General features: G+C 38.1%; 1 protein-coding gene and 1 long non-coding RNA gene across 6 annotated transcripts in view; one reads left to right on the top strand and one right to left on the bottom strand.

Annotated features, from left to right (window-relative positions):
• Positions 1-10,543, top strand: part of EPAS1 (endothelial PAS domain protein 1) — a 114,959-nt gene extending 104,416 nt beyond the window's left edge. For all 4 annotated transcript variants that reach the window (XM_014065015.2, XM_087717689.1, XM_087717690.1 and 1 more), the window contains 5 exons: positions 170-657; positions 2,550-2,673; positions 2,790-2,913; positions 3,894-4,076; positions 5,634-10,543. In XM_014065015.2, coding sequence (XP_013920490.2) covers positions 170-657; positions 2,550-2,673; positions 2,790-2,913; positions 3,894-4,076; positions 5,634-5,785 — 1,071 coding nt within the window. In that variant the 3' untranslated portion in view covers positions 5,786-10,543. The remainder of the gene's footprint in view (positions 1-169; positions 658-2,549; positions 2,674-2,789; positions 2,914-3,893; positions 4,077-5,633) is intronic.
• LOC148044954 (uncharacterized) overlaps positions 1-23,711 on the bottom strand; it is a 120,547-nt gene that overhangs the window by 84,557 nt on the left and 12,279 nt on the right. Inside the window, exons 3-4 of one of the 2 annotated variants that reach the window (XR_015696934.1) lie at positions 17,484-17,583; positions 9,360-9,513 (exon numbers count right to left, since the gene is read on the bottom strand). The exons of the other annotated variant lie outside the window; for it this stretch is intronic. This is a non-coding gene — a long non-coding RNA (uncharacterized LOC148044954). Of the gene's footprint in view, positions 1-9,359; positions 9,514-17,483; positions 17,584-23,711 lie in introns of those variants that run through there. 2 annotated transcript variants of the gene reach the window in all.

Genomic DNA, 23,711 nt, shown 5'->3' with positions numbered 1-23,711 from the left:
AATTTGAATTTGGGAAATTTGGGAAATTGCAAATCTATATCCTACATAGAGTAAGGCATATTGTGCCTTAGACATTGTTCTGGGACATGAGAGAAGAGAGGGATTCTAGTTTTCTGTTTTTAAATTGTACATTTGTTTTTCTTCACTACCCCACCCCTTCATTGGACAGAGTGACTTCAATGAACTGGATCTTGAAACTTTGGCTCCTTATATTCCCATGGATGGAGAAGATTTCCAGCTGAGCCCTATCTGTCAAGAGGAGCGTCCTCTGTGTGAAAGTGTCCAGCTTCCCCAGCACAGCTTAAGTAACATGAACAGTCTCTTCCAACCACTTGCTCCCTCTTCCCAAAGCGACTTCCTGCCAGAGAAATATTGCCAGCCAGGATCTGACAAAAGCATGCCAGCAGGCCAAGGGACTCTGCCACTGGCATTCTTCAACCATGGGAGTCAGTCATCCTCATTCTTGCCGCCCTACTATGCACAAGCCAACACTCCACTGTCTTCGATGGGAGGGAGACCAAACACACAGTGGCCACCTGACCCACCATTACAGTATGTGCCAACAAAATGGAGAGGAATCAGCCATAAGTCTTTAACAGGCTCTGCATCAGACCCTCCATCACTGCATTTGCCCAGCAGGAGCACAGATAGGAAAAGGTAATTCAACACAGAAAAGGATTTTGAAGATAATAAACAAAAGCAGTTTAAATATAACAAAATAATAGCTAGATTTTTCATTTTCCACATATGTTCATGCTTGTGTAGGCAAGTGGTTGAATAAAAAAAAAGAAATGAAAAATACAATATGTGTGAATAGCAAAACAGAAATATCAGAGCAAAGCTTGTTATCATATAAAAATAAAAAGTTCCCAGCAAAACCATTTGTCAAAGGGTCAGAGAAAGATCATGGTTTTGTATGCCTATTTTTAAAGACGTTATCAGAGCTACAGTTAAAGAGATTATATGCTAGCAGTTGAAAGTTACTTCATGGCACATAATCATATCTCTTCATTTTAAAAAAACTTTAAAAAGTGCTCACATACTGTGAGAGTATTTGCACAGTGTATGCGTTCAACAACTTTTTTCTAATCACTGCAGCTGAGCAAGGATTCCACTTATTTCATTAGTCATCCTTTCATCCAAAATAGAAAAGGGAAAAAAACTTGAGGAAACAATGAGTGTTGTTTGACTCTCTGGGTGGAGATCTGAGTGATCCACAGTTTTAATCAATTTTATTTCTATTTTGAAATTTCCCTAAAAGTCATGAGCTGCACTAAGCATTTAACTATCTTTTTACAAACCCACATACTTTCAAAGGAGGATGAGGACTGTACGTTCCCTGGAAATTATGCCAGGTGATAATCTAGTGTGAGTATCAAGGGCATTGCACGGAGGAGGAAAATGAGGCTGTACCCCAAAGTGTGTATTCACCCATCCATCTGAAGTCCTCTCTTGGTTTGAGAGGAGCTTAGCATACATTCCTATCTCCAAACTATCTGAAATATTAAGTCCTTTCCCCTCAGCATACCACGATGTAGGGGAGGAGTACAAAACATATAATTATTGTTCTGAGCATTCCTCCATGCCTCCACCAACCTTGCAGACTATAAACTGTGCAGGGAATCTGCTCCAATTGCACCTAAGAAAATTAAACGTCAAGAATACCAAGTCCACCTGTGTCTTATCATCTTTTGGAATGAGTCACTCAAGACACAATGAAACTGAGTATCCTCAATAGTGGTTAAGGAGTTTGAGAAAGACTGAAGAGACTTAGATTACTAATTGTACTGGGTTACTTGGGGCTGGTCACTTTTTCTTAATTTAACCAGCCTCCACAATATTGTTGTAGGAAAAAAATAGAATTTTTTTAATGTATGTTGCCTTGAGTTTCTGACCAAGAACAATATATAAATCTGACAAATAAAATCATAATTAAAATAATAAAAGGTTGGTACAGCCAATAGGGAAGGGATCCATATGATTATCCATGGGGAGGTGGTTTTGAAGCAACTCCTAGACCACCATTTATCTTTGCACAATTTATTAACTTTAAAGATAACAAACTGCTAATGTTGACTTTGGGTATCAATGAGTGAATGAATGTCTGTGGCGCAAGCTAGTGATTTGCCCACATCAGAGAGTCAACAGTACTTAAGCAATAGAAACTAACTGCAGAAAACAGTTGTTGAGCAATGGTTAAATAAAGTGTTATTATCAATTTGCACAGCTCACTCTGTTCTTTCCAATTCAGCTTTCTGATAGGACATTTTACAGAAATAATGCTTCAATTTTATTAACATTGACACACCTTATGAATGTTCATCATTTATTAATGTTTATCATTGTGCCAGCTATGAATCTCATAGCTGTTCTCACTATTAGCCACTTTTGTCTTAGTAAAAAATATTCTAGCAAGCTTCTGTTTTAACCATTGATAATAGGAACATTTCTGAAAAAAGAAAAGATTTCTGCAGACCAACATGTCACATTTCTCTGCATTAAAATAAAGCTTGTTTCAATAATTTTTTTTAAATGGTTTGTTTTGATAGGTCACTGGAAAGTTTTGGACAGCGTGGCATAGATATAAATCCAGCCCGAATAGCTCTTGCTAACAGTCTGAAGTTGAAGCGGCAGTTAGATTATGAGGACCAAACATTTCAACATCTGAATGGGGTAAATTTATTAGGAGTGATCACTGTATTTTGCCTTTCATGGTTTTAAATATAAGGTTGTACAAGTTTCATTCTTTGAGTAGCTTATGTCTTCCTGTTTTACCTTACCTTCCATAGACACAAGATGACATATCTGGCCTTAATCCAGCCCACTTAATGTTGAAAAGGATGAAAATTCTCAGAAGTGAAAACTGTGCATTGCTTTCAGAAAAGAAGTCACTCAGCACAAGTGTCCTTAATGGTAAGAATTTTTATAAATTAGTAATATAGCAATAGCATTTAGACTTATATGCCCATAGTACTTTATTGCATTCTCAGATCAGTTTACAAATGTCAGCATATTGCCCCCAACAATCTGGGTCCTCATTTTACTGATCTCGGAAAGATGAAAGCTGAGTCAACTGTGGGCTGACTCAGTTTCCATCATAATTTAAATGTTTTAAAAAGAAGCTTAGACAACTGCATAATGGCACTAGCCGTATGTTGGCTATTTATCTCCTCTAGGATTAGAAGAGATATGTCATAATAAACAACAATAATAATAATAATAATTGTTGGCAGCAATCCGTAAATTCTGGCAGCAGCCCATATCAACCATTGGTGCCAGTCAATAATATTTGTAATACATTTTTAAATGTTCAGTTGACTGAATTTCAGGTTTAATGAATAAAAGTATATAACAACAACAACGATCCAAAGCAGTCCTACCTACTTTTCAGTATCATATATTCACAAGTTCAATACACAACTGTCAAAATACCTTTAAATTTTTCACCTATCTTTCAATGACTTTTGGCAAGAGTAGGAATATCTCTATATTATATATGAATGAAAACTGAGTGCATGAATTCATTGTTAATATCTAATCTATTTATGCTTCTACTTAGCTCCATCTTCTATTAATGCCCATTATATGTATGCATAAACTAGTTCTAACCTTGAAAAATCTTTGTAACTTGAGATATTATGAACTGAAGCTCACCATTAAATTGACTCTAGTGGCTGCTTAATTTCCTTCTGCACATGTTTGCAATCTGGAGAGTATCCATAGAGAATAATTCATCATTCCTGAAATTGCCTTAGAAAAACATGAATCTTCTATCTGCCCCACCACCATCACCACACACAAATACTTTCCCAGGCAAAATATAAACATGGCTATGTGAAGTCTTCTGTTTCTAATAGTATTTTTAAAGCCAATTTTTAATTTTGTAATTGTAGATAAGTTTCTTTATAACCTACAAAGATGCCCAGGCCAGCCAGCACATGTGATGCAGCAACAACAGCAAGATGTACCCCTGTCCTCTGGCAACTCTGCAAATAATTCCAAAGCTGTGTACTCTCCACCTTTTTACAAAACCCCTTATCAGGACTTCAGTGTATCGCAAGCTCATAGGATGTCAGGTAAGTGTCATGTCAAATTTAGAAAGATTACATACAGTAATGAAAATTTTGCTTTTAAGAAAGATACGAGTGCTTTAAACATTCCCTTCAGTAGGTGGGGTGGGCTCTTACTCTGAGATGTTGAAAGTAGTCTAACCTCATTAACAAATAAGTTGAAGTTTTTTCCATAAAGTCTCATATAAATAAAGCTGTTCCTAGGGTCCTCTTGGATCTTGCAGATTTTGGCTGAAATATGGAAATGGTTTGCCATTAGCACCTTTACCATTACAACCTGGGAAGGAAGGAAGGAAGGAAGGAAGGAAGGAAGGAAGGAAGGAAGGAAGGAAGGAAGGAAGGAAGGAAGGAAGGAAGGAAGGAAGGAAGATATTCCCATTAATTATTTAATTAATACATTCCTCATTAATTGAGATAGCTATTATTTTCTTCTCTTCCCATTCCTATTCATATCCCACCTTTATTATTTTTACAAATAACTCAAGACGACAAGCTCATCTAATCCTTCTCTCTCCTCCTATTATTCCTCACAACAATTCTGTAAGGTGGGTTGGAATGAGAGAGAATAATTGGCTCAAGATCACCTAATTGGCTTTTAAGGCTAAGGTGAGACTTGAGCTCACAGGCTTTGGCTTCCTAGCCTGGTGCGTTAGCCACTAGACCAGACCGTCTCTTTTAATTTTATTAATGTCTCAGTTAATAAACTGGCTATAGAAAAATCTATATGATGGTTGATATAATTCAAAAGCAGCATTGTTTTGTAAATAACCAGAGGTGCTAGAAAACCGGAGAAGAATAAATAAATATTTCAGAAATGGAAACAGGGATAATTATTGATCAATGACCCTAATATCCCAAAGGTGCTTTTTCAAAAAAAACAACTGGACTTGCTTTTTTGGGAGGTTTCTTGAAGATGTTTCACTTTTCATCCAAGAAACTTATTCAGTTCTGATTGAATGATGGGAATGGAAGGATTTATATTCCTTGCATAGACAATTTATATACCTGAATTCCCACCTTTCAGTCAGAACTGAAGAAGCTTCTTGGATGAGAAGCGAAACATCTTCAAGGGGGGGAAAAGTTCAGCTGCCTTTTAAAAAAAGCAACTTTGGGAAAACATGACCTGTACGACTGAGAATCTCCACAGACTGTGAGCCTAATATTAAATCCTTTTCTGTGTTGAATCATCTTTTCCTATATGTGCTTATGTTGGGCAAATGTTAGAATAGGTAATAAACCATTCACCTAGCATTTGAGTCTAAAAACAGTTTCCAGACCTTTAATAGTTATAACTTTTACAATAGTTTTAATTTTGTGCCTCAGACTTCTTTGCTCACTTATTATGTCCTTTAATCCCTATTTAATTAACTATAAGGATATCACGTCACATTTAGAGGTAGAAGGTTTTTTTATATAGTTTTTAGAGCTTTTTTTTTTACTTCTATTGTACTAATGTGACATTTTTTTTAAGTTCAACCCTGCTGCTAAGACCCCTGGATATGAAATATATTGCTCAGCTTCTGTATTATTGTTTTTGTTTTTTGTTGTTTTTTCGCCCCTCAGGAGTTGCAAGTCGTCTGCTCGGGCCTTCTTTTGAACCTTATTTGTTGCCAGAATTAACCCGATATGACTGTGAGGTTAATATCCCGGTGATGGGCAGTTCGACGCTTCTTCAGGGAGGTGACTTGCTTCAAGCTCTTGACCAAGCCACTTGAGCAAATCTGGGTGCCCCCCCGGGCTGATACTGTTCCAAGCAGCTGCAGTTTTAAAATATATTTTTGCAAGTAGACAATTTCTAATACCAATTTACATTTTTACAAGATTTTACTTACTTTTTCAATTTGTCCACTTTACCAAATAGTGGCCTTTCTGAAAAGTTAACTCACTTTCTTATTTGCTTTAAAGAAGTATGCATCTACTGTATTTTTCCTTTTATTCCAATAAAGTGTTCCTTAGAAAATTTATATTATATTATTCCATTTTGCTATGTGTAATTTATATGTTCTGAAATTTCCTCGATATTCATGCTAATTTTTTTTAAAAGGCTTTGCGTGTGCTAATGCCTGTATGTAATACTTTGGCTCAATTTATTGTAACTGTCTTTTTTTTTGCCAAAGATTAAGTGAAATAAATCTTTTCCCTGATGGTGGTCAGCACTGCCTTATTCAAACAGAGGACCTGTATGGCCATTCCCAAATTGTTTCTTAAATTTTCTAGTGTGCAAAAGAATGCAAACTTCAATATTTTCACGAATCCAAAAATAAGAGAAAAATCTTTGTTAATTCTAAGAGTTAACTGCTGTGTTGCCTAATCCCTGTAAAAATAACAAATTGTAGTCTAACTTAACATTTGAGGCAATGTCCTCATTTAAAACTGAATGTTCTGGTGAGGCAAACAATAGTTTGCAATAGTATGCAAAACCTATGCATATGAAGAACAGAAAATGAAGCAATTGTGAGAATGGATCATTTAGTTCCTGCTTCCTCTGTAACATTGCAAATTATCTTAAAGTGCACTCACAGATCATGCAGCATAGAAACTTGGCTTCAGAGTTTATCCTGGTTTAGCTTTAAAGAGGGATGCTTTTTGCTGTTGTGTATTGAAGAGCCAAAATTATCTGGCCAATCCCTGCCATGGATTTAAACAATATGAAAGTGCCTTCCTCACCTGACCTTAAGAGAACTCCCACAATTCAATGTTTTCCTAAATTAAAATAGGTGGGAAAGCTGCTGACTTTTTAGGTTTTAACCATGTATTTTGGAAAAGAATCCATTTGGAAAAGAAACGATCTCATTTTGATCAGAATTAATTCTGCGGAATCTGTCTAATTAAGTCAAGAATTTAAAAGAGAATTGGGGATAGTCATAAAAAATACTAATCACCTATATTATTGTATATGCTTTAATTCCCGAATGTTTTGACCCAAACACCATGCTGATTTGATAGTTTTTGTCTGGGTTAAATATTTATCACATACTGGTACTTTATAATATCTTTTAAGATAGAGGCTGAATTAGGCATGCTTCTTTGGGATCCTTTTCTCCAGTTCCATCCTTTTGTTATGCCATGACAGGAATTGTCTGAAGATTATCATTAACACTAACTGTAGTTTAGGCTTTTGTTTTTCCCTCTCAGCTAGCTAGCCACATCCTTCACATTACCAATTTATGTTCAGAAATAAATACATTTGCTTGCTTGCTTGCTTGCTTGCTTGCTTACTTACTATGCTATAGAAAGCATTTTAGACTCTGGTGCAGTTGAGATTTTTGTCACTTTTTTTTAGTATACCTTAATGTTGATAATCTTTCCATGCAAATAATCTTTTAGTAGGTTTTCAAAAGACCATTCTGAACTTTCAGAAACACTATAAGAAAACATGTTGGTGCTCAGGAATTTATTTAAATAGAAGGAGTCCATTTCATTCCATGTTGTCCTGTTTGACTTTATTGAGTAAACGGGAACAGCTGTATATTCAATTCAGTAATAATATAAGCTCATGAATTTAGAAGATTTAAATTTATTTATTAAAACTATAGAACAGATGTGTACAACCTGAGGCCCTAAGGTCTCATCTGGCCCCCAAAAGCTTTGGACCCAACCCTTAGAGACCTCCAAAAGTTGTTATTAAACAACAATATTTAACAAGACAAACAAAATAAAGTTATTCAATGTGCAAGTAGAGATCAGTTGTGTTTGTTATTTCAATTTGAATTCAGTTTAGATGTAAATGAAATGACATCATATTGGACAGCTGCCGCCAGCTTGCCCAAAGTTCAGTGTGCTGCTTGGCACAAAAACAATTGCACACCCTTTGAATTTTAGAACAAGCTTTAGAAGGCCAAGGTAGAGCCAGGGAATCAGGAAATGTGATAATGTTACCTGATGCTGAAGTCTCACTTGCTTAGATTATTATCTGGTGAAAATTAGCACCAATTGATTTTTTTTTTTTAAAAAACAGAGACTTCTCTTAGACTAAAACTGATTTCATTGGAAAATGGGGTTATGGGGAAACACTCCACAGCAGGTTGTGGGAAGGAATGAAGACTCTGTGCCCCTGGGAAAAATCAGAGAGGAAAAAAAAGTCCTGTTGTATAAGTGGAATTACATGGCATTAAATTTCACTCTTAGAAATTAAAACAGTTTTATTATATTTCTCCTTGTGCTCATTGCCCTCATAAAGACAAATGTGTTAGTATTTAAGGCTCATTGAAGACAGTAGGGTTCAAGATGTAGCCAAGCTTTCCTCAAAGTCCTATTTATTATCTTGACTATCATTACTACCTTTTGAAGGGGGAAAGGAGAGTTTCAGGCCTATATTTATTTGTGGTTTACTGCTGAAAGTGCCTTAAACAGCTTATTCCATATTTGCTACAAATATGGCTCCCATTCTTCTCTACATGAGAAATATAAGACTCTGCTAGAACTTTGCATGTTCTTCATTGAAGGTATTAATGGAGCCCTTGTAAACTCCAAGCAGTTGCCTGTCTGCCTTAAGTTGAAGTTTTGACAAACATCAATGCTCCATCTAGTCAAAGCTAATAGAAAAGGGAAAAACCTATTAAATGTGATGTAAATAGATTTTGCTTGCATTTTTGGAAAAAAGTTCTTCAAGCTAGATAAACTCATGAAAGAAGTTGTTTTTGCAGAAAGATTTTAGAGTAAAAAGTGTTCAGGAATGAGGTCTGCTTGGGGATCTTTTTTAAAAAAACCATTACACTTTTGTTTATTGATTCCATAATGAATGGGGGGAAAGGCTCAGAAATGCTGTAAAGATGTCCTGGTTCTTTTTGTTCCAGGACATAATCTCTCCATGTTGAAATACTCATACTTGGGAAGCAGTGATGGGATCCTCCCGGTTTAACAACCGGTTCGGTGATCACGTGATTTGCGTGCGCAGTTTGAAGAAATCTTCACTTCCAGGTTTCTTTGGAGGAGTAACATAGCTGATTCGCATGGCAATGTGCTCTGCCGCACGAATCATCTGAGAAGATAAAGGTAGGAAAATAGCGTAGGCGGGCGGGGGGGGGCATCTGATAGTCAGGGCAAACTGGTTCACTCCCAGCTTATTGTCAGAACTAGCAGTTCACCCGAACCAGTCCAAACCAGTAGAATCCCACTCTTGATTGGAGGTTATTCTGGTCCACAAATTAGGATTTTCATCATTTCTCAACAGCTCACTACATTGTACCAAGGGCAAGCACTTGTGGAAGAAAAGTCTGGAGCATGTCTTCCATGCAAGATGTTAGCCTTAACATTCTATCACTTGATGATACAGGTGAGATTATATAAGGCAGAGGGAAAATCGGGCCAGTCAGAGCAATCTTTACAGCAAAGGACAAAAGGTATAGAACTCCCCCAATTCCAGAAATTGTTCAGACTGAGAATTAAATCTTCTTCAGAATTGATGACAGGAATATCCTCTGTCTCCTCTAAAAGTAGAGGCCTAAATTAGAAATTATTAAGCAGGTGGTTAAAACACAAAATGTGGCCCATGCCACTGAAAAATGCATACTCTAGGTTCACATGAATTACAAATCCAGCCATCAAATATAATTCTATACCTATATGATAGTAAGCCCTGCTGAAAGAGAAAGGACATAATTTTGGAAAGACATGTATAAATTTGCATTTCCAAGTGTTTGCCTAAAGCCATGCAAATTTCAGGAAGAATTTCTCAAAGGGTAGCCATCATAATATACCCTTTTTCAGCTTGGTGCTCTCCAGTGTTCATTACAACTTTAAGAAATACAGAACCCACAATACTTTATATCAGGAGGATATCAGGGGGAGGAAGACTGTGATAATACTTTCACAATTAATTAAGTATATGGCATAATTTCAGATCTGCAGGAAGAGTGTTTTATCAGAATATTGTATTTAAAAATTTGGACTTATGAAGCATTAAAGTATTGTTTATATATAGTTTGTCATAATGCATATGTTCAAAAACTGCAATGTATTACAGCTTCAACTAAATATATTTAGCGGTAAATTTGATTTGCTTAATGTGACTCTCAGATATGAGTTTTAATTGGATCAGATTTTCAGTTATCATAATAAAGTTGTAATTTTGGAGGAAACATTAAAAATATGCACATTAAGCTGCTAATATCAAATAGTTCGCTTTAAATGATCCATTGATTTACAGTGACATCTCTGGAGCTAAAGTGGTTGAAGCAAAACAGATCTGTTTGTGATAAAGAGCTGTGTGCCTGAATGGCACTCATATATTGCTATTTTATTTTTATTTGTAGTTTCACCATTCAAGTGTTTACCGTAACCTTTTACTAAAACTACACTGAGGGAGAGGGAGACCATGCTTTTAATATTAACCATAACTATTGTCATAATTATTTCATGTTCTCTCTATTTTTGAATTTCTTATTGATAATCTTGTAACTGTATGGCAACTTTTAATTCAATAAAGAAATGTATTTTGACACTGATACTTTATTAAAGATTACTGATCCTTCCATGTCTTGTGACTCTTGATTCTGGTGAAACAAAACAGTGGAATTTATCTTTGTGAAGTGCATATTTATTAAATTGTTTATAGGAATTAAGGTTTGCAAACACATAGACAAAAAAATGCCATCTTGACAGCTAATTTTTAAAAAGTACACTCAGAGAAGTCTAAAATGAATCTTGCTTCATGCCATTTTTTTATTGTCTATAAAATTTATAAAATTTATGTTAGGATAGTAGAAATATGCTTTTTAAGTGGCTTGAAATTTTCCATTAAACAACACCCATAGAAGCAACATATAACTGTTTACATCCCTTGAGCTGCTCTTCCAAGTTAAAAATATATTCCCCAGAAAATGCCTCCTGCTGTTCCTCCTAATCTCTTCCTCCTCCCTCCCCCTTCACTCATAAGGAACATAATTTGTTAATCAATGTAGTATAATGTTCAGATTTTCAAGTACATATTTTATGGATAACTGTATGAAATTATTGCAATTTCACAGTATTACAAATTAATTTAATCTCAGATTCATTTCAATTTTCTTTTTATTTAATAAGACATTCTAATATTTTCTAACACTATTAAGAATTGGCTATGGCAACAACAACCACATATATTGTCTACTTTTATTATTGGATGTTTTCAACTGGTCATGCCATTTGTACCAGATTCAGTGTTAAATGCAGTTAGTTATTTCTCTATCATGTTTCTATTCTGCTGCTCCTCAAAAAAGCCCAAGGATACACAGGCATGTAAAGACAAGTGCCTTGTACGGCTGAAAGGTTTTTCATAATACTGAGGTAAGTTACCTGATTTCACCTTTGGACTTGTATAGCGTCAACCACAATGGAAGATTAAGCACCTTTCTTTGACAGGTACTAATGTTCTGAATCATATTTCATCTCCACTGTTTTTCATTTTTTGTTTTTAATTATAGAAAGAGAGGGAAGATTTGACTTTTTCTAATAGGTACTCCATAAAAGCATAGATCAGCCACCGTGGCTAGTCATGAATGGGGATTGGAAAAGGCACTCATTCTCCACTCCAGATAACACTGCTGGACCACTTGGGTTTGAAGACCATATTAACTCTTGATTCTATGAACATCAACTAGAAAAATTATTGGGGGGGTGTTGTGCATTTCTGTTGACTCTTCTCCAAGTTACTCCCCTCCTGATACAAATGCAGGTTCCCTTCAAATTGAATAGATTTTAAAGTAACATAAGAGGCTGTGACAGGACAAAAACGATAAACAAGAAATCTGTCTCCACTTTTCTGAATAAAAGCTATGAATGTAAAGCATGGAATCCTATTAAAATGTGTCTTAAATGATAGAAAGTTCTGCTTTTCTAAAGCTGATGTATATTTTCTATGGTGGCCCCTTGGATATCTTTTTGGAGATGTAATGATTATTATATTTAGATGTAACTTAGGGTCTATTGCTTATAATTTTAAAAAATTACAGGAAAACTTCAATTAATAGTTTATTGGGGACAAATCTACATGATTTGCCCCACTTTACATAGTTTGAATAATTACACAATTGATTTTGGTGTTATTTGCAGTAAAACTTCTGTTTAAGTCTATTAAATGGAGGGTCTATGAAATTCAATTTATCAAATTGGAGTATCAAATTGGAGGGTAATCCAAGCAAAACATGAGTCCACTACAGCCAAAATTAGCTAAGCCAAGAATCATTAAATTTATCGCACATCTCAGCATAGTACAGAAGGCTTTATCTCAGGCTTTATCACATGCTGCTGATGGGCATCTTGTGGATCATTCATGGTCTAAAAGGTGCCCATCAGCAGCATGTGATAAACCTGAGATGTCTTTATACTAAGTGTCTTTACACCAAACTGAACTTGACACTTCTTTTCAGCAGAGGAATATTTTCTGATGGCTCTTAAAACTAAGGATTGTGCATCACTAAGTCTTTTAATGGAGGATTATCTATAAACCTTGGGATCTTATGTTTTATCCTATGAGCATCTTTAGAAGTAAAAAGCAAGAGGGGGGACTTTTTTCCAGTGGGAAACCAGAAGGAGAAACACAACATATTGTTTGAGTCTTGTGTGTGTGGTTTGTTTTTATTGTACTACACCCCAAGATACCATGCAAATAAATCCAAATAGGTAAAATGTTTAGCTAGGAATCTGGGCTAGGTTTAATATGTTTTCTGCAGGGTACAAAATAAATTCTCATTGGTTCATATTTCTATTTCTTTGTATAGCTAGCAAATCATAGGTGAATTCAGCCCTTACGTTTCTTCAGGTTGAGCATAGCAATATCAATTTACCTATAGTTTCCTTGTATAATTTAAATCCTCTTCCAAATCCTTTATAAATTCTATTCCAATCTCTTTTAAATAAAATTTGCAGCAGACTAGTACCATCTTCTTGTCAATCCAGAGCTTTATATTATCTTTTAGAATTTATTAAAGGGGAGAAAAACTCTCTTAGAAGGATCTGGAGAACTCTATATTTTTCTACAGCATTGAAAGTTTATATTTTCATCTTTAAAATTATGGTCAGCTAGGTGAGGTAGTCCAGGCAGGACACCCAGATGAACTAATTACTTCATTGTAGGGCAACATTAACAGAATCTTACAATTCCGAAAGTAAATCTCTCCCTGAATAAATTAGGGAGGATGCCTTTGGAAATGTTTCCCATGCCCATATTTCTTTCTTGGACTAAGCTGCCTCTTATCTGACTGTTCCCTAGCTGTGGCTCTTTCCCGTATCTCCCAAGGTCATTCTCACATACCATTACAATTACTCATAAAAGTAGTTCTACACTTTATCTTTAAAACAAAAAGTTTCATGTTGTCTCTCTTATGATATTGGGGGATGAATCCTCTGCTCACATATCTCTATACGGCAAGGCCAGGAGGTTGCATTAAAGGAATTACTTCAATTACTTCAACTCCCCAAGGGACCAATCTGACTGGAAATTCTGAGAGTTAAACTGCAATATGACTGTGCTGGGAAAAGCTATTTTATGGGTTTTTTATGAAATTGTTAAGCAACTACAGACTATCACTTGGAACACTGATTGCACTCCCATATCCCATGTGCCCCAGAGGGCTGCATCATAGAAGTCACAGAATTTTCTTGGGTGATTTCTGTAACTTCAGGAAAGAAGACTGCTGAAGGGGTGGAAAAGACATTTCCAGGCCTGAGAACTTAAAAGAGAATCCAGCTAGCTGATCACCCACCCCTCTCCAACGTGCTCTGTGTTTTTCTATTTGTTGACTGAAGCCATTCATTTCATTCTTTCAACTGCACACCTACTACCTTTTCTTTGTGTTGCATTATAGATCTCCTTCCACGGAAAAATGAACTATTTCTAGGACAGGAAAACAACCATCTTTGTCCTTTCTGACAGAAAAATAAAACTGATGGTATTCACTTCTTTCTTCTACCCCTTGCCCTCTTCACCTCTTCCCAGCATCTGCCGTCTGCCTTCCCTTTGGATTTGTATTCAAGTATTGTTCCATCATTTGTTGCCAGGAGGAATTTTTTATTAACTATAATCGGTGGTGGCGCAGTGGTTAAATGCAGCACTGCAGGCTACTTCAGCTGACTGCAGTTCTGCAATTCAGCTGTTGAAATCTCACTGGCTCAGGGTTGACTCAACCTTTCATCCTTCCGAGGTGGGTAAAATGAGGACCCGGATTGTTGTTGGGGGCAATATGCTGATTCTGTAAACCACTTAGAGAGGGCTGAAAGCCCTGTGAAGCGGTATATAAGTCTAACTGCTATTGCTATTGCTATAATCCTAAACCCTCATTGTTCTTTCTCCATTTGATCCCTATAATTTACTGCCTGAAAACCTTCACTGTAAGACACAATGTGACATCTTTCCAAATGGCTGATGCCCAGTTATGGGCCAACAGAAATGTCTTTACAAGTAACATTTTTGAGAAAAATTAAGATCTTTCTCATTCAAATGAACAAACAGAAGCCTTCCACTTGCATAGAACTCCATCAAATTGTCTGCGTATCATATCAGGGATTAATTGTATGGCAATCCATCAAATTCCTCATCAATCATATAGTGGGGCAACAGGAAAGGGCAACTATACTGACTTCTCTCAGTTTGATGTCCCAAATGTGTTGCATTAGCCATCTTCTAGACAGGGAAGCACCAGTTTAGGCATATGTGAACTAACAATAGGAAATTGTACCTCTTGTTAATACATCCAATTGTCTAGAAATTAAGGTTTCAGTATGTTGCTTTGGCTATTTTCATCTTGCAAAATGTATCAGAGATTATACTTTGCAGTTGATTCCTGGAGGACTAATAAGAATGCTGTTAGTGGATTGGAAAACTTGGAGTTAGGTGATGGCTCCGCCACTTCAACGTCATGTTACATCTTTCATGCTTCACTTTACTAACAATTTCCTAGACTAATGAGATCTGAAGTGAAACAATCCCTTTGTTTTCTGATAAAATAGTCCCACATTCTTGATTTCTAACCATATTCATTCAAGCCATTAGAGAATTACTGATGTCTGAAAACAAAACACCCCACTCTATATTTCCTTTCTGTACTGGATTGCATTGGCAAATGTACCAGAGCAAGAAGTTGATGCAACAATCCATTGTTGTTACTAACATTCCAAAAAGCAGTATTTGACAACAAATGGAAGCACCAAGCACAAATGAAAAAAAAAAGGCAAACAAGTAAACTGAATTATTATAAGGCCGCCTATTTTAAACAAAGAGATTTCCAGTCAATGAAATGGGATTTGGATATGCACCAGCCAGTGTTTCTAACCTTCCCCAATTTCCAAAGAAGAGCATAATAGTTGAATAATACGAGAACTAGGAATTACATTTGAAAGATTGCTCTGGCCAGTTTAAGTTAGACCCAACTAAAATTGAGTGGGGATTTAAAACATCTTGATTTGTTGCAATATTTTTCTGTAACATGGGGAGAAGCCTCTCTTTCACAGTTGCTAATGATGTGATGGCTATTTAAAAACCCAGCTCTTCGTGCATATACTGCAGCTTTCCCTGATAGGTCAGGGTTTTAGTGGTTAAATAATTAGGGTTTGTTACAAATTTGGAGGAGAATGAATTTAAAATTTTATTGGCAGACCCTCATCTCCCTCAGGCGCTCACTGCCAATGAGGTTTAAAATTTCACCGCTCACTGCCGGTGAGTGGTGAAAAATTTAAAATTTTGGCTTCAGTTCCAAAGCAACCAATTGTGGCTTACTCATCAAGCCTTGCTTTCAGCCAATTGAGACCAAAGGGGGGTGGGGGTGGGACTAGACTAATTATCAGAGTCTGCAGGTATTTACGCTTTTGCTTCTCTTTTTCTGCCAGTCTAGTCCAGAGGTATCCCTTCAGAATGTGGATGCTGCTGGACTACACCTCCCATCATCTTTTAACGCTGGTTACAAAGCTGGAGTTCAGTAATATCTGGAAAGCTACATTTTGCCCAGCTCAGTTTTATACTGCACAAGATAACTTGACATATACTCTGACAGAAGCCAGAAATCCTATTTTGCTTCTTTATTCCTTGTTAATTTCACATCTCTTTTTTTTGCCTGCTTTTAAGGCAAAAACTATCTCAGCCAGTTTACACATAGTAAAGGGGTGGACATCAATACAAGGAAAGATTAAAATCAACAGGCATTAAAGACCTCCTACAAATTGCAAAAATCAGTCTCTCTTCCAAGACAAATCCCAGATAGAGCAATAAAATGTATGGAGATAAGCTTCAAGTAAATAAAGCAAAAAATAGTTGATACAGAACAGGGGTAGCCTCCTGTTTTTTCCTCCTGAGAAGGTTGGTCCCTGCCTGGAGAATGGACTCTTCTGAGCTGAGTGGGAAGCCCCTTTCTTCCCCAATTTCCCAGTCAAGCAAAGCATGGCTGATGTCCAAGTGCCTGAACTGTGGAGAGGACAAACAGAACTGTCAGTAAAGTTCTGTGAGAAGTCAGATTTTATGCCTTACATGTAAAATGCTTCTTATATGTAAAAGTCAGTGTGTGAGAGAGAGAGAGCAGGGTGGTGGTGGTTTGGAAAGCTCTACCCTCCTAATCCTAGTTTGCCCTAAGTGATACCCTCAATTAGGATTACTGTGGAGGATTATAGAATCACTATCAGATCTATGAATCCATACACTTTATCAATCCATACACCAATTATCAATCTATCCCCTTTATTCAACTATGTTCTTCATCTTTATCTCCCTTTTTATTGCTAGTAAGTTATATTTCCTTCACTCTTTTTTAAAGGGGACATAAATCTTTTTTTTAACATGGTCAGATAGATTTGTTAAATTGTTAGAATGATTGTTTCCACTCCATTTTTTTTAAAGCTAACTTTCTTTTTCTTTACATATATTGATGATGACTCTAGCTGACATCGTTCCAGGTATGGGGTTTTGATTGAATTGGATATTTGCTTCTGACTGTGGTCTTGAGAAATATGCATTTCCTTTTCTTGTTTTATTGCAGTATTTATTTATTTTTGATCAGTCCTGGTTAGTTAATCTATAAGTGTGTTGCATGTGTATATAGATGGATGTGTGATCTAGATGCACACACATATTTGTACATAAATTGTTATAGGTATATGTATTTACATTTACATTTTTATATATTTTATAATATTCAGAAAGTAGAGAAAAATCTATTCTGGAGAATGGTTGTGTGACAGAAAAGACAGGCACTTCCCTCTGGGCATAATAAATGGGGAAAGGGTCATATTGCTTCATGTCTTCCATCTCTAGTTTCAGCCAGCACCATGCACTCCAGGTATTCTGCTCAAAAACCAGCAGAGCAAGCTGCCCCTGATCTTGGTCCAGATAAGATTTCTCAGAAATATTTGAGCATACCTCAACAGGAAGACCCTCACTGAAAATATATGTATTGGCAGGTCATTTTAGTCTTTGTCCTAAATTCCACTGAAACATTTGAAAGATCTTACCATCCCTTTCTGCATAATCCAGAACCCATGTTTAGAAAACACCAGTTCTGGTCTCCGCCAAATCATTATTCTAAAGATTCATTCCAGAAGCTTTCAAGAACTACAGTGGGATAATAAATATGATAGTTAATATACAATTTAAAACATACAGATCAACAGAATTTCTGACAGTGTTCACCAAATTCTACCATATGGAGGAGGATGGTCAATTTGTTAAAGAAAACCAGAGAGTTGAATTCTATGCATAAGCCTGATAAAACTAGGCTATTTATTTACACAGCCCCATTGGTATTTGTGGAGGTTTCCAGAGTCTTGGACAGATTTCTGTTTCAAGAAGCTTTGACACATGGCAGACCACAAGTTGAGGGAATGGAATGGATCATGAACAATTCTGGAGCAACCAGCTTGGAGGAGGATCAAAAGGGTGGCAGAGACTGTTCTTAAAGAATCTTGCTATACAATAAATACTTAGAGATATGATAATTTTTGTTGACAGTTTATTTATTAATGAAGCAAAATGCACCAGACATATTGCTCAAACACGTCAAACTATCCTCGGTCTTCTTTAAATCAAGAGACTCAAAGTTTTTTTTCCACTCATTATGCACAATTCTGTTAATCAATCATTTCTTATACCACCCAACACTCTCTGAGTTGTTTGTTAAGAAAAGATCAGTGTTCTTACACTCAGGTAATTCTAACATTCTTGGGAATCTTTCAGACCTAATTGTTTTATTAACAAGATAACACTAGGCCTGCAACTCTTTTTCTCCTTTAGCTCCTTTCTCTCCTATAAATTTTAACATTCCAAATTGCAACATATTCTCTTACTTATTTTTCCAACTGGCAGAATATAGAGAGCATGTTGATTTGAATCCTGGAGTATTTGCTTTTTCTTTTATAAAAAGCCCTTTAAATTGCTGGTGATTGCTTGCTTCATAGTTTGAATTATTCAGAAAGGGAACAAAATTTTGGCATCTACCAAATGGCTGCAAACAACTTGTGTTGAAGTGGGGAGAGGGCTATATATTTTAAAAAGAAATTTATCAGAATTGCATAGATAAAGTAGGCTCCAGCAGTCAAAACTCATCCTGGACTTTTCCCAAAGAGGCATCCTGAGCTTTATTCCTCATTTTCCTCTGGCAATGCCCCAGGGCACCATTGCTCTACCACAGTGTTGTAAAACTTCTTTGATATGTAACTTAAAATTCAACTATTGAAAATGGCACACTTATTTTTTGCCAAGACTCAACATAAAAATTGCTATTTTATTCATAGGGAGAATATCAATGTTATAAATGAATACAAATTCATTTATTTTAGGGGATCATGGTATCACAAAGTGTGGGAACCAAATTTTTAGTCATTTTAGTCATTTTATTAAGATTTATAGGCCGCCCTTTTCCCTGAGGGGACTCAGGGCGGCTTACAATCACAGGGAAGGGGGTGCAATATCAGAAACAAACAATATGTGAACAAAAGAAAGAAAATAATAAAACACAACTCGCATTCAACAGTCAACACTCGGGCGGGTAAATTGGGAACCTATCCCCAGGCCTGATGGGAGAGCCAGGTCTTGAGGGCTGTGCGGAAGGTCTGGATGGTGGTGAGGGTACGGATCTCGACGGGGAGGTCGTTCCACAGAGTCGGAGCTGCAACAGAAAAGGCTCTCCTCCGTGTAGTCGCCAGTCGACATTGACTGGCGGATGGAGTTCGGAGGAGGCCCAGTCTGTGCGATCTAATCGGTCGGAGGGAGGTGATCGGCAGAAGGCGGTCTCTCAAGTACCCAGATCCACTACCATGGAGTGCTTTAAAGGTGGTCATCAATACCCTGAAGCACACCCGGAGATCGACAGGTAGCCAGTGCAGCTCGCAGAGGATGGGTGTAACGTGGGCGAACCGCGGTGCACCCACTATCACTCGCGCGGCTGCATTCTGGACTAACTGCAGTCGCCAGATGCACTTTAAGGGCAACCCCATGTAGAGCCCATTGCAGTATTCCAGCCTAGAGATCACAAGGGCTCGAGTGACTGTTGCGAGAGCCTCCCGGTTTAGGTAGGGCCGCAACTGACGGACCAGGCGAACCTGGGCAAATGCCCCCCTGGTCACAGCCGACAACTGGTGGTCAAAAGTCAGCTGTGGATCCAGGAGGACTCCTAAGTTGCGGACCCTATCTGAGGGGTATAAAATTTGACCCCCCAGCCTGAGTGTTGGAACATTGGCCAAATTTTTGGGAGGGAAACACAACAGCCACTCGGTCTTGTCCGGGTTGAGTACCAGTTTGTTAGCGCTCATCCAGTTCTTAACGGCCTCAAGACCCTGGTTCATCACGTCCACCGCTTCATTGAGTTGGCACGGGGCGGACAGATACAGTTGCGTATCGTCCGCATATTGGTGGTATTTTATCCCGTGCCTCCGAATGATCTCGCCCAGCGGTTTCATGTATATGTTAAATAGTAGGGGGGATAAGACTGAACCCTGCGGCACCCCGCATGTTAGGGGCCTCAGGGACGATCTCTGCCCCCCGACCAACACCAACTGCGACCTGTCCGAGAGGTAGGAGGAGAACCACTGCAAAACAGTGCCTCCCACCCCCACCTCCCGCAGCCGTCGCAGAAGGATACCATGGTCGATGGTATCGAAAGCCGCTGAGAGGTCAAGGAGAACCAGGATGGACGCATGGCCTCCATCTCTGGCCCTCCAGAGATCATCGGTCAATGCGACCAAAGCGGTTTCTGTGCTGTAACCAGGTCTGAAGCAATGTTCCCTCTAATTTTTTTTCAGTGTGAGCGGAAAAGTATAGTGTTTGAGCGGCACATTTTCATGCCTGAGCACCTTAATTTTTTTCACAGATGTCACCTAAGACAACAACGAAATCAGTATTATTTGAAACTCAAAGTTATGTTTATTCAAGGTACCCGCTTAATTAAAAGTGTTATATAATATCAGTATCACTTAACAACGGTCCTGCTTAGCAACCAAAATGTTGGCTCAGAAACTCTGGCATTGAAGCGTGCAAGTCTTAAAGCTGTCAAGTTACAAGACCCTCGCACCCCTAACCCTTTAGGAAAAAACCCCCAGGGATCTTCAAACCTGACAGCCTTAAGCCTTGTGGACTTCAACTCCCAGAATACTTTTCCGCTCACACTGAAAAAAAATTAGAGGGAACATTGCTGATGGGGTGAAGCATAGCTTGCATTGTCCCTAGTGCGGATTCTTTTCCCAGCCTTGGGAGCTGAAGTCCTCCGTCCCTCCCTTATTCCTGTTTCCTTTTCCTTCATTATATTCAATTGTTTCAATATTAAGTGTAATTCTTCCTTCCTAACATTTTTCCATTTTTTTCCTTATATTCTTTTCCATTTCAACATTGTCTTTGTTCCTTCCATTCTTCCTTCCTTCTTTCAATCCTTCCAATATTTTTTCCTTCATTCCCTTGTCTGTTTCAATATTAAGTACATTTCTTCCTTTCTTCCTATACTTTTTCCCATTTTCTTCCTTATATTCTTTTCCATTTCAACATTGCCTTCCTTTTTTCCTTCCTTCCTTCCTATACGTCTTTCCATTTTCTTCCTTATATTATCTTTTCTGTTTCAACAGTCTTTGTTTCTTTCTTCCTTCCTTCCTATACTTCTTTCATTCATTATATTTTCTTTTCCATTTCAATATTAAGTGTAATTCTTTGTTCCTCCTTCCTTCTTTCAATCCTTCCAATACTTTTTCCTTCATTCTCTTTTCCTTCAATATTAAGTGCAATTCCTTCCTTCCTTCCTTCCTAAGTTATTTCCATTTTCTTCCTTATATAATATTTTCTGTTTCAACATTAAGTGCCTTCCTTCCTTCCCTCCCTCCCATCCCTTTCTTTATGTTTTCTTCATGCTTTCTTTTCTTTTTCCTCTGCTCTTTTTAAATCCCCCCCCCTTCTTCTCCTCCTCTACATTTAGGTTGGATTAGTTTGTACAACGGTCATCAAACTTCTGAAGTAAAAATAAATAAATCATATTTAAGAAGAAGAAGAAAAAGGAATACGTTTTTAGTTAAGTCAAACGTTTTAATAAAAGTTTCATCTTTTAAGATTCGTCCAACACATCCAATTGTAACCTTAACAGTAAAGAATATCACCCCAGCTGCTAAAGGTTCAACCAGTCTGAGAACCATTGAAAAGACAACAGTGCAAAATCCAAAAGACACAACTTCCTCACCGCCATTGCTTTGGTACCAAATCTTTGAGGAAGGGGGTCCAGAAAGGAGGAGGAGGAGGAGGGAACCAAAGAGAGGCTTTTACCGGGTCTGCGCCCCACAGCCAGGACCGTCCTTGCACCTCAAGCCGTGTTTCTTCCTGCAAAGGCAAAGCCCTTCGGGCAACCCGAGAGTTCCGCTTGACGCCAGAAGGGCTTTGCAGGAAGAAACGCGGCTTGAGGCGCAAGGACGGTCCAGGCTGGCTGTGGGGCGCAGACTCGGCAAAAGCCTCTCTTTGGTTCCCTCCTCCTCCCCCTCGTTCCACAGCCTGCATGACGCTGCCGCTGAAACAAGTTTGGGGAGGTCCTTTGCAGGCAGCCAGTTCTAGCCGCCTGCAAAGGACTTCCCCACGTTTGCTTTGAAAGAAACCTCTGCGCGGGAGTTAGAAACCTCTGCGCGGGGGTTTCTTGCCATGTGCGCGGCCGGGAGTTGAACTCAATTCTGGGAGTTGAAGTCCACAAGTCTTAAAGCTGTCAAGTTTAAACACCCCTGGGTTTTTTTTTCTAAAGGGTTAGGGGTGCAGGGATCTAGTAACTTGACAGCTTTAAGACTTGCATGCTTCAAATGCCAGAGTTCCTGAGCCAACATTTTGACTGCTAAGCAAGAGCGTTGTTAAGTGAGTTTCACTACATTTTACAAGTTGGTCACGCCCACCCAGTCACATGCCTGGCAAGCTACTCCCACCTGGTCACATGGTCAGCAAGCCACTCCCACAAAGCAGGCCACACCTACAGAAGAGGTTCTAAAAAAATTTGAAACCCACCACTGGGCTTTACCATCCACTCTTTCAGGGGCAGCATCACATTATTCCACCAAATGGGGATGGCCCAGTTCTTATTGATTGGTTAAGGCTAGTGTAGGCATTCCAGTCTGTTCCCTGAAAAGTCTTCCCCAGGACTATCCTTCATGTTCTCTGAATCTGGTTCTTTTCTTGCAGACATTTTCATAACTCAAGTAGGTAACATTATCAGTGTACTGGGTAATGAAACATCTAAAAGAGAACAATCAAGTTCAGAGAGCACTGAGGACCCCATATCTCAACCCTGAACTACAAATTTTCTGTTCTATGGGTCTGTTCTGTTCTGGATAATGAGATAATCCTTTCAATCTACATTTCCCCCCACCCCAGACCTTTCAGTTTCAGCTGATTTGGCCAAGCTGTTGGTTCTCACCAAGCCAGTGACTGCAGGGGAGATTCCTAACACACTCACAACGGGCATGATAGTAGACCATGAGTAGGAAGTTTTCTAGTTCAGTTACGAGATTCTGTTACTATCAATGTTACAATCAAAGCTGCACTGAACTACCTGGTTTGCTTTTCTGCTCTACTTTGTAAGGCTGGCTTCAATCTTGGAAGTCTGAATGTGTTTGCCCCTCGCTCCCTGTATTTTCATGTGAATTAGGGAGGCACTTACTCAAGACATCTTCTCAAATTATTTTCCTCACCCTGGCCCAAGCCCCTTTTATCTGACTATTGCCTTGTTAACAGCTCTTCCTTCTGTCCTTCAATGGTGTTCCCTCTGCCCTTTAAGGAGCTCAATCCTAAAGAGGGATCGTCCTTGGTCTAATACAGAATGCAACCTGCATCTACACACTGCCAGAGAAGATCAGCTAGAATGAAAAAGCTGCCTTTCAGCAAAGTTTCTCTGCTATTACTCATCATGGGGACTAATCACATGATCAGATGTCAGCCAGATTCTGAGATTGGTCCTAGCATGTACTTAGCAAAGTAGAAAGTTCATAAAGGTCAGGGGCAGAATATGACTCCAAAGCTAAAATATTCAAAAAGGCAAGTTGCCAAAATCTAGAAGAATGCATGTGCGCACACACACATTACTACACACACACACACTGCTTCCTGTTTCTTCTCTTCTTCTAAACTTAAATATTTGTGCAAAACTGAAGACCTAAGTTTGATATGGTGACTTTTTATATCTCTGTTGGCCTTTCAGACCATCTGACCATTCAGGCTCTCCAGCTGGATAACTATGT

This window comes from Thamnophis sirtalis, unplaced genomic scaffold (genome assembly GCF_051295495.1).
Source record: "Thamnophis sirtalis isolate CommonGarterSnake01/CBP01778 unplaced genomic scaffold, rThaSir2_p1.2 scaffold_6, whole genome shotgun sequence".
Classification (NCBI taxonomy): Eukaryota; Metazoa; Chordata; class Lepidosauria; order Squamata; family Natricidae; genus Thamnophis; species Thamnophis sirtalis.
The sequence above is the reverse complement of the archived record's forward strand: the minus strand, read 5'-3'. Positions and strand labels throughout refer to the sequence as shown.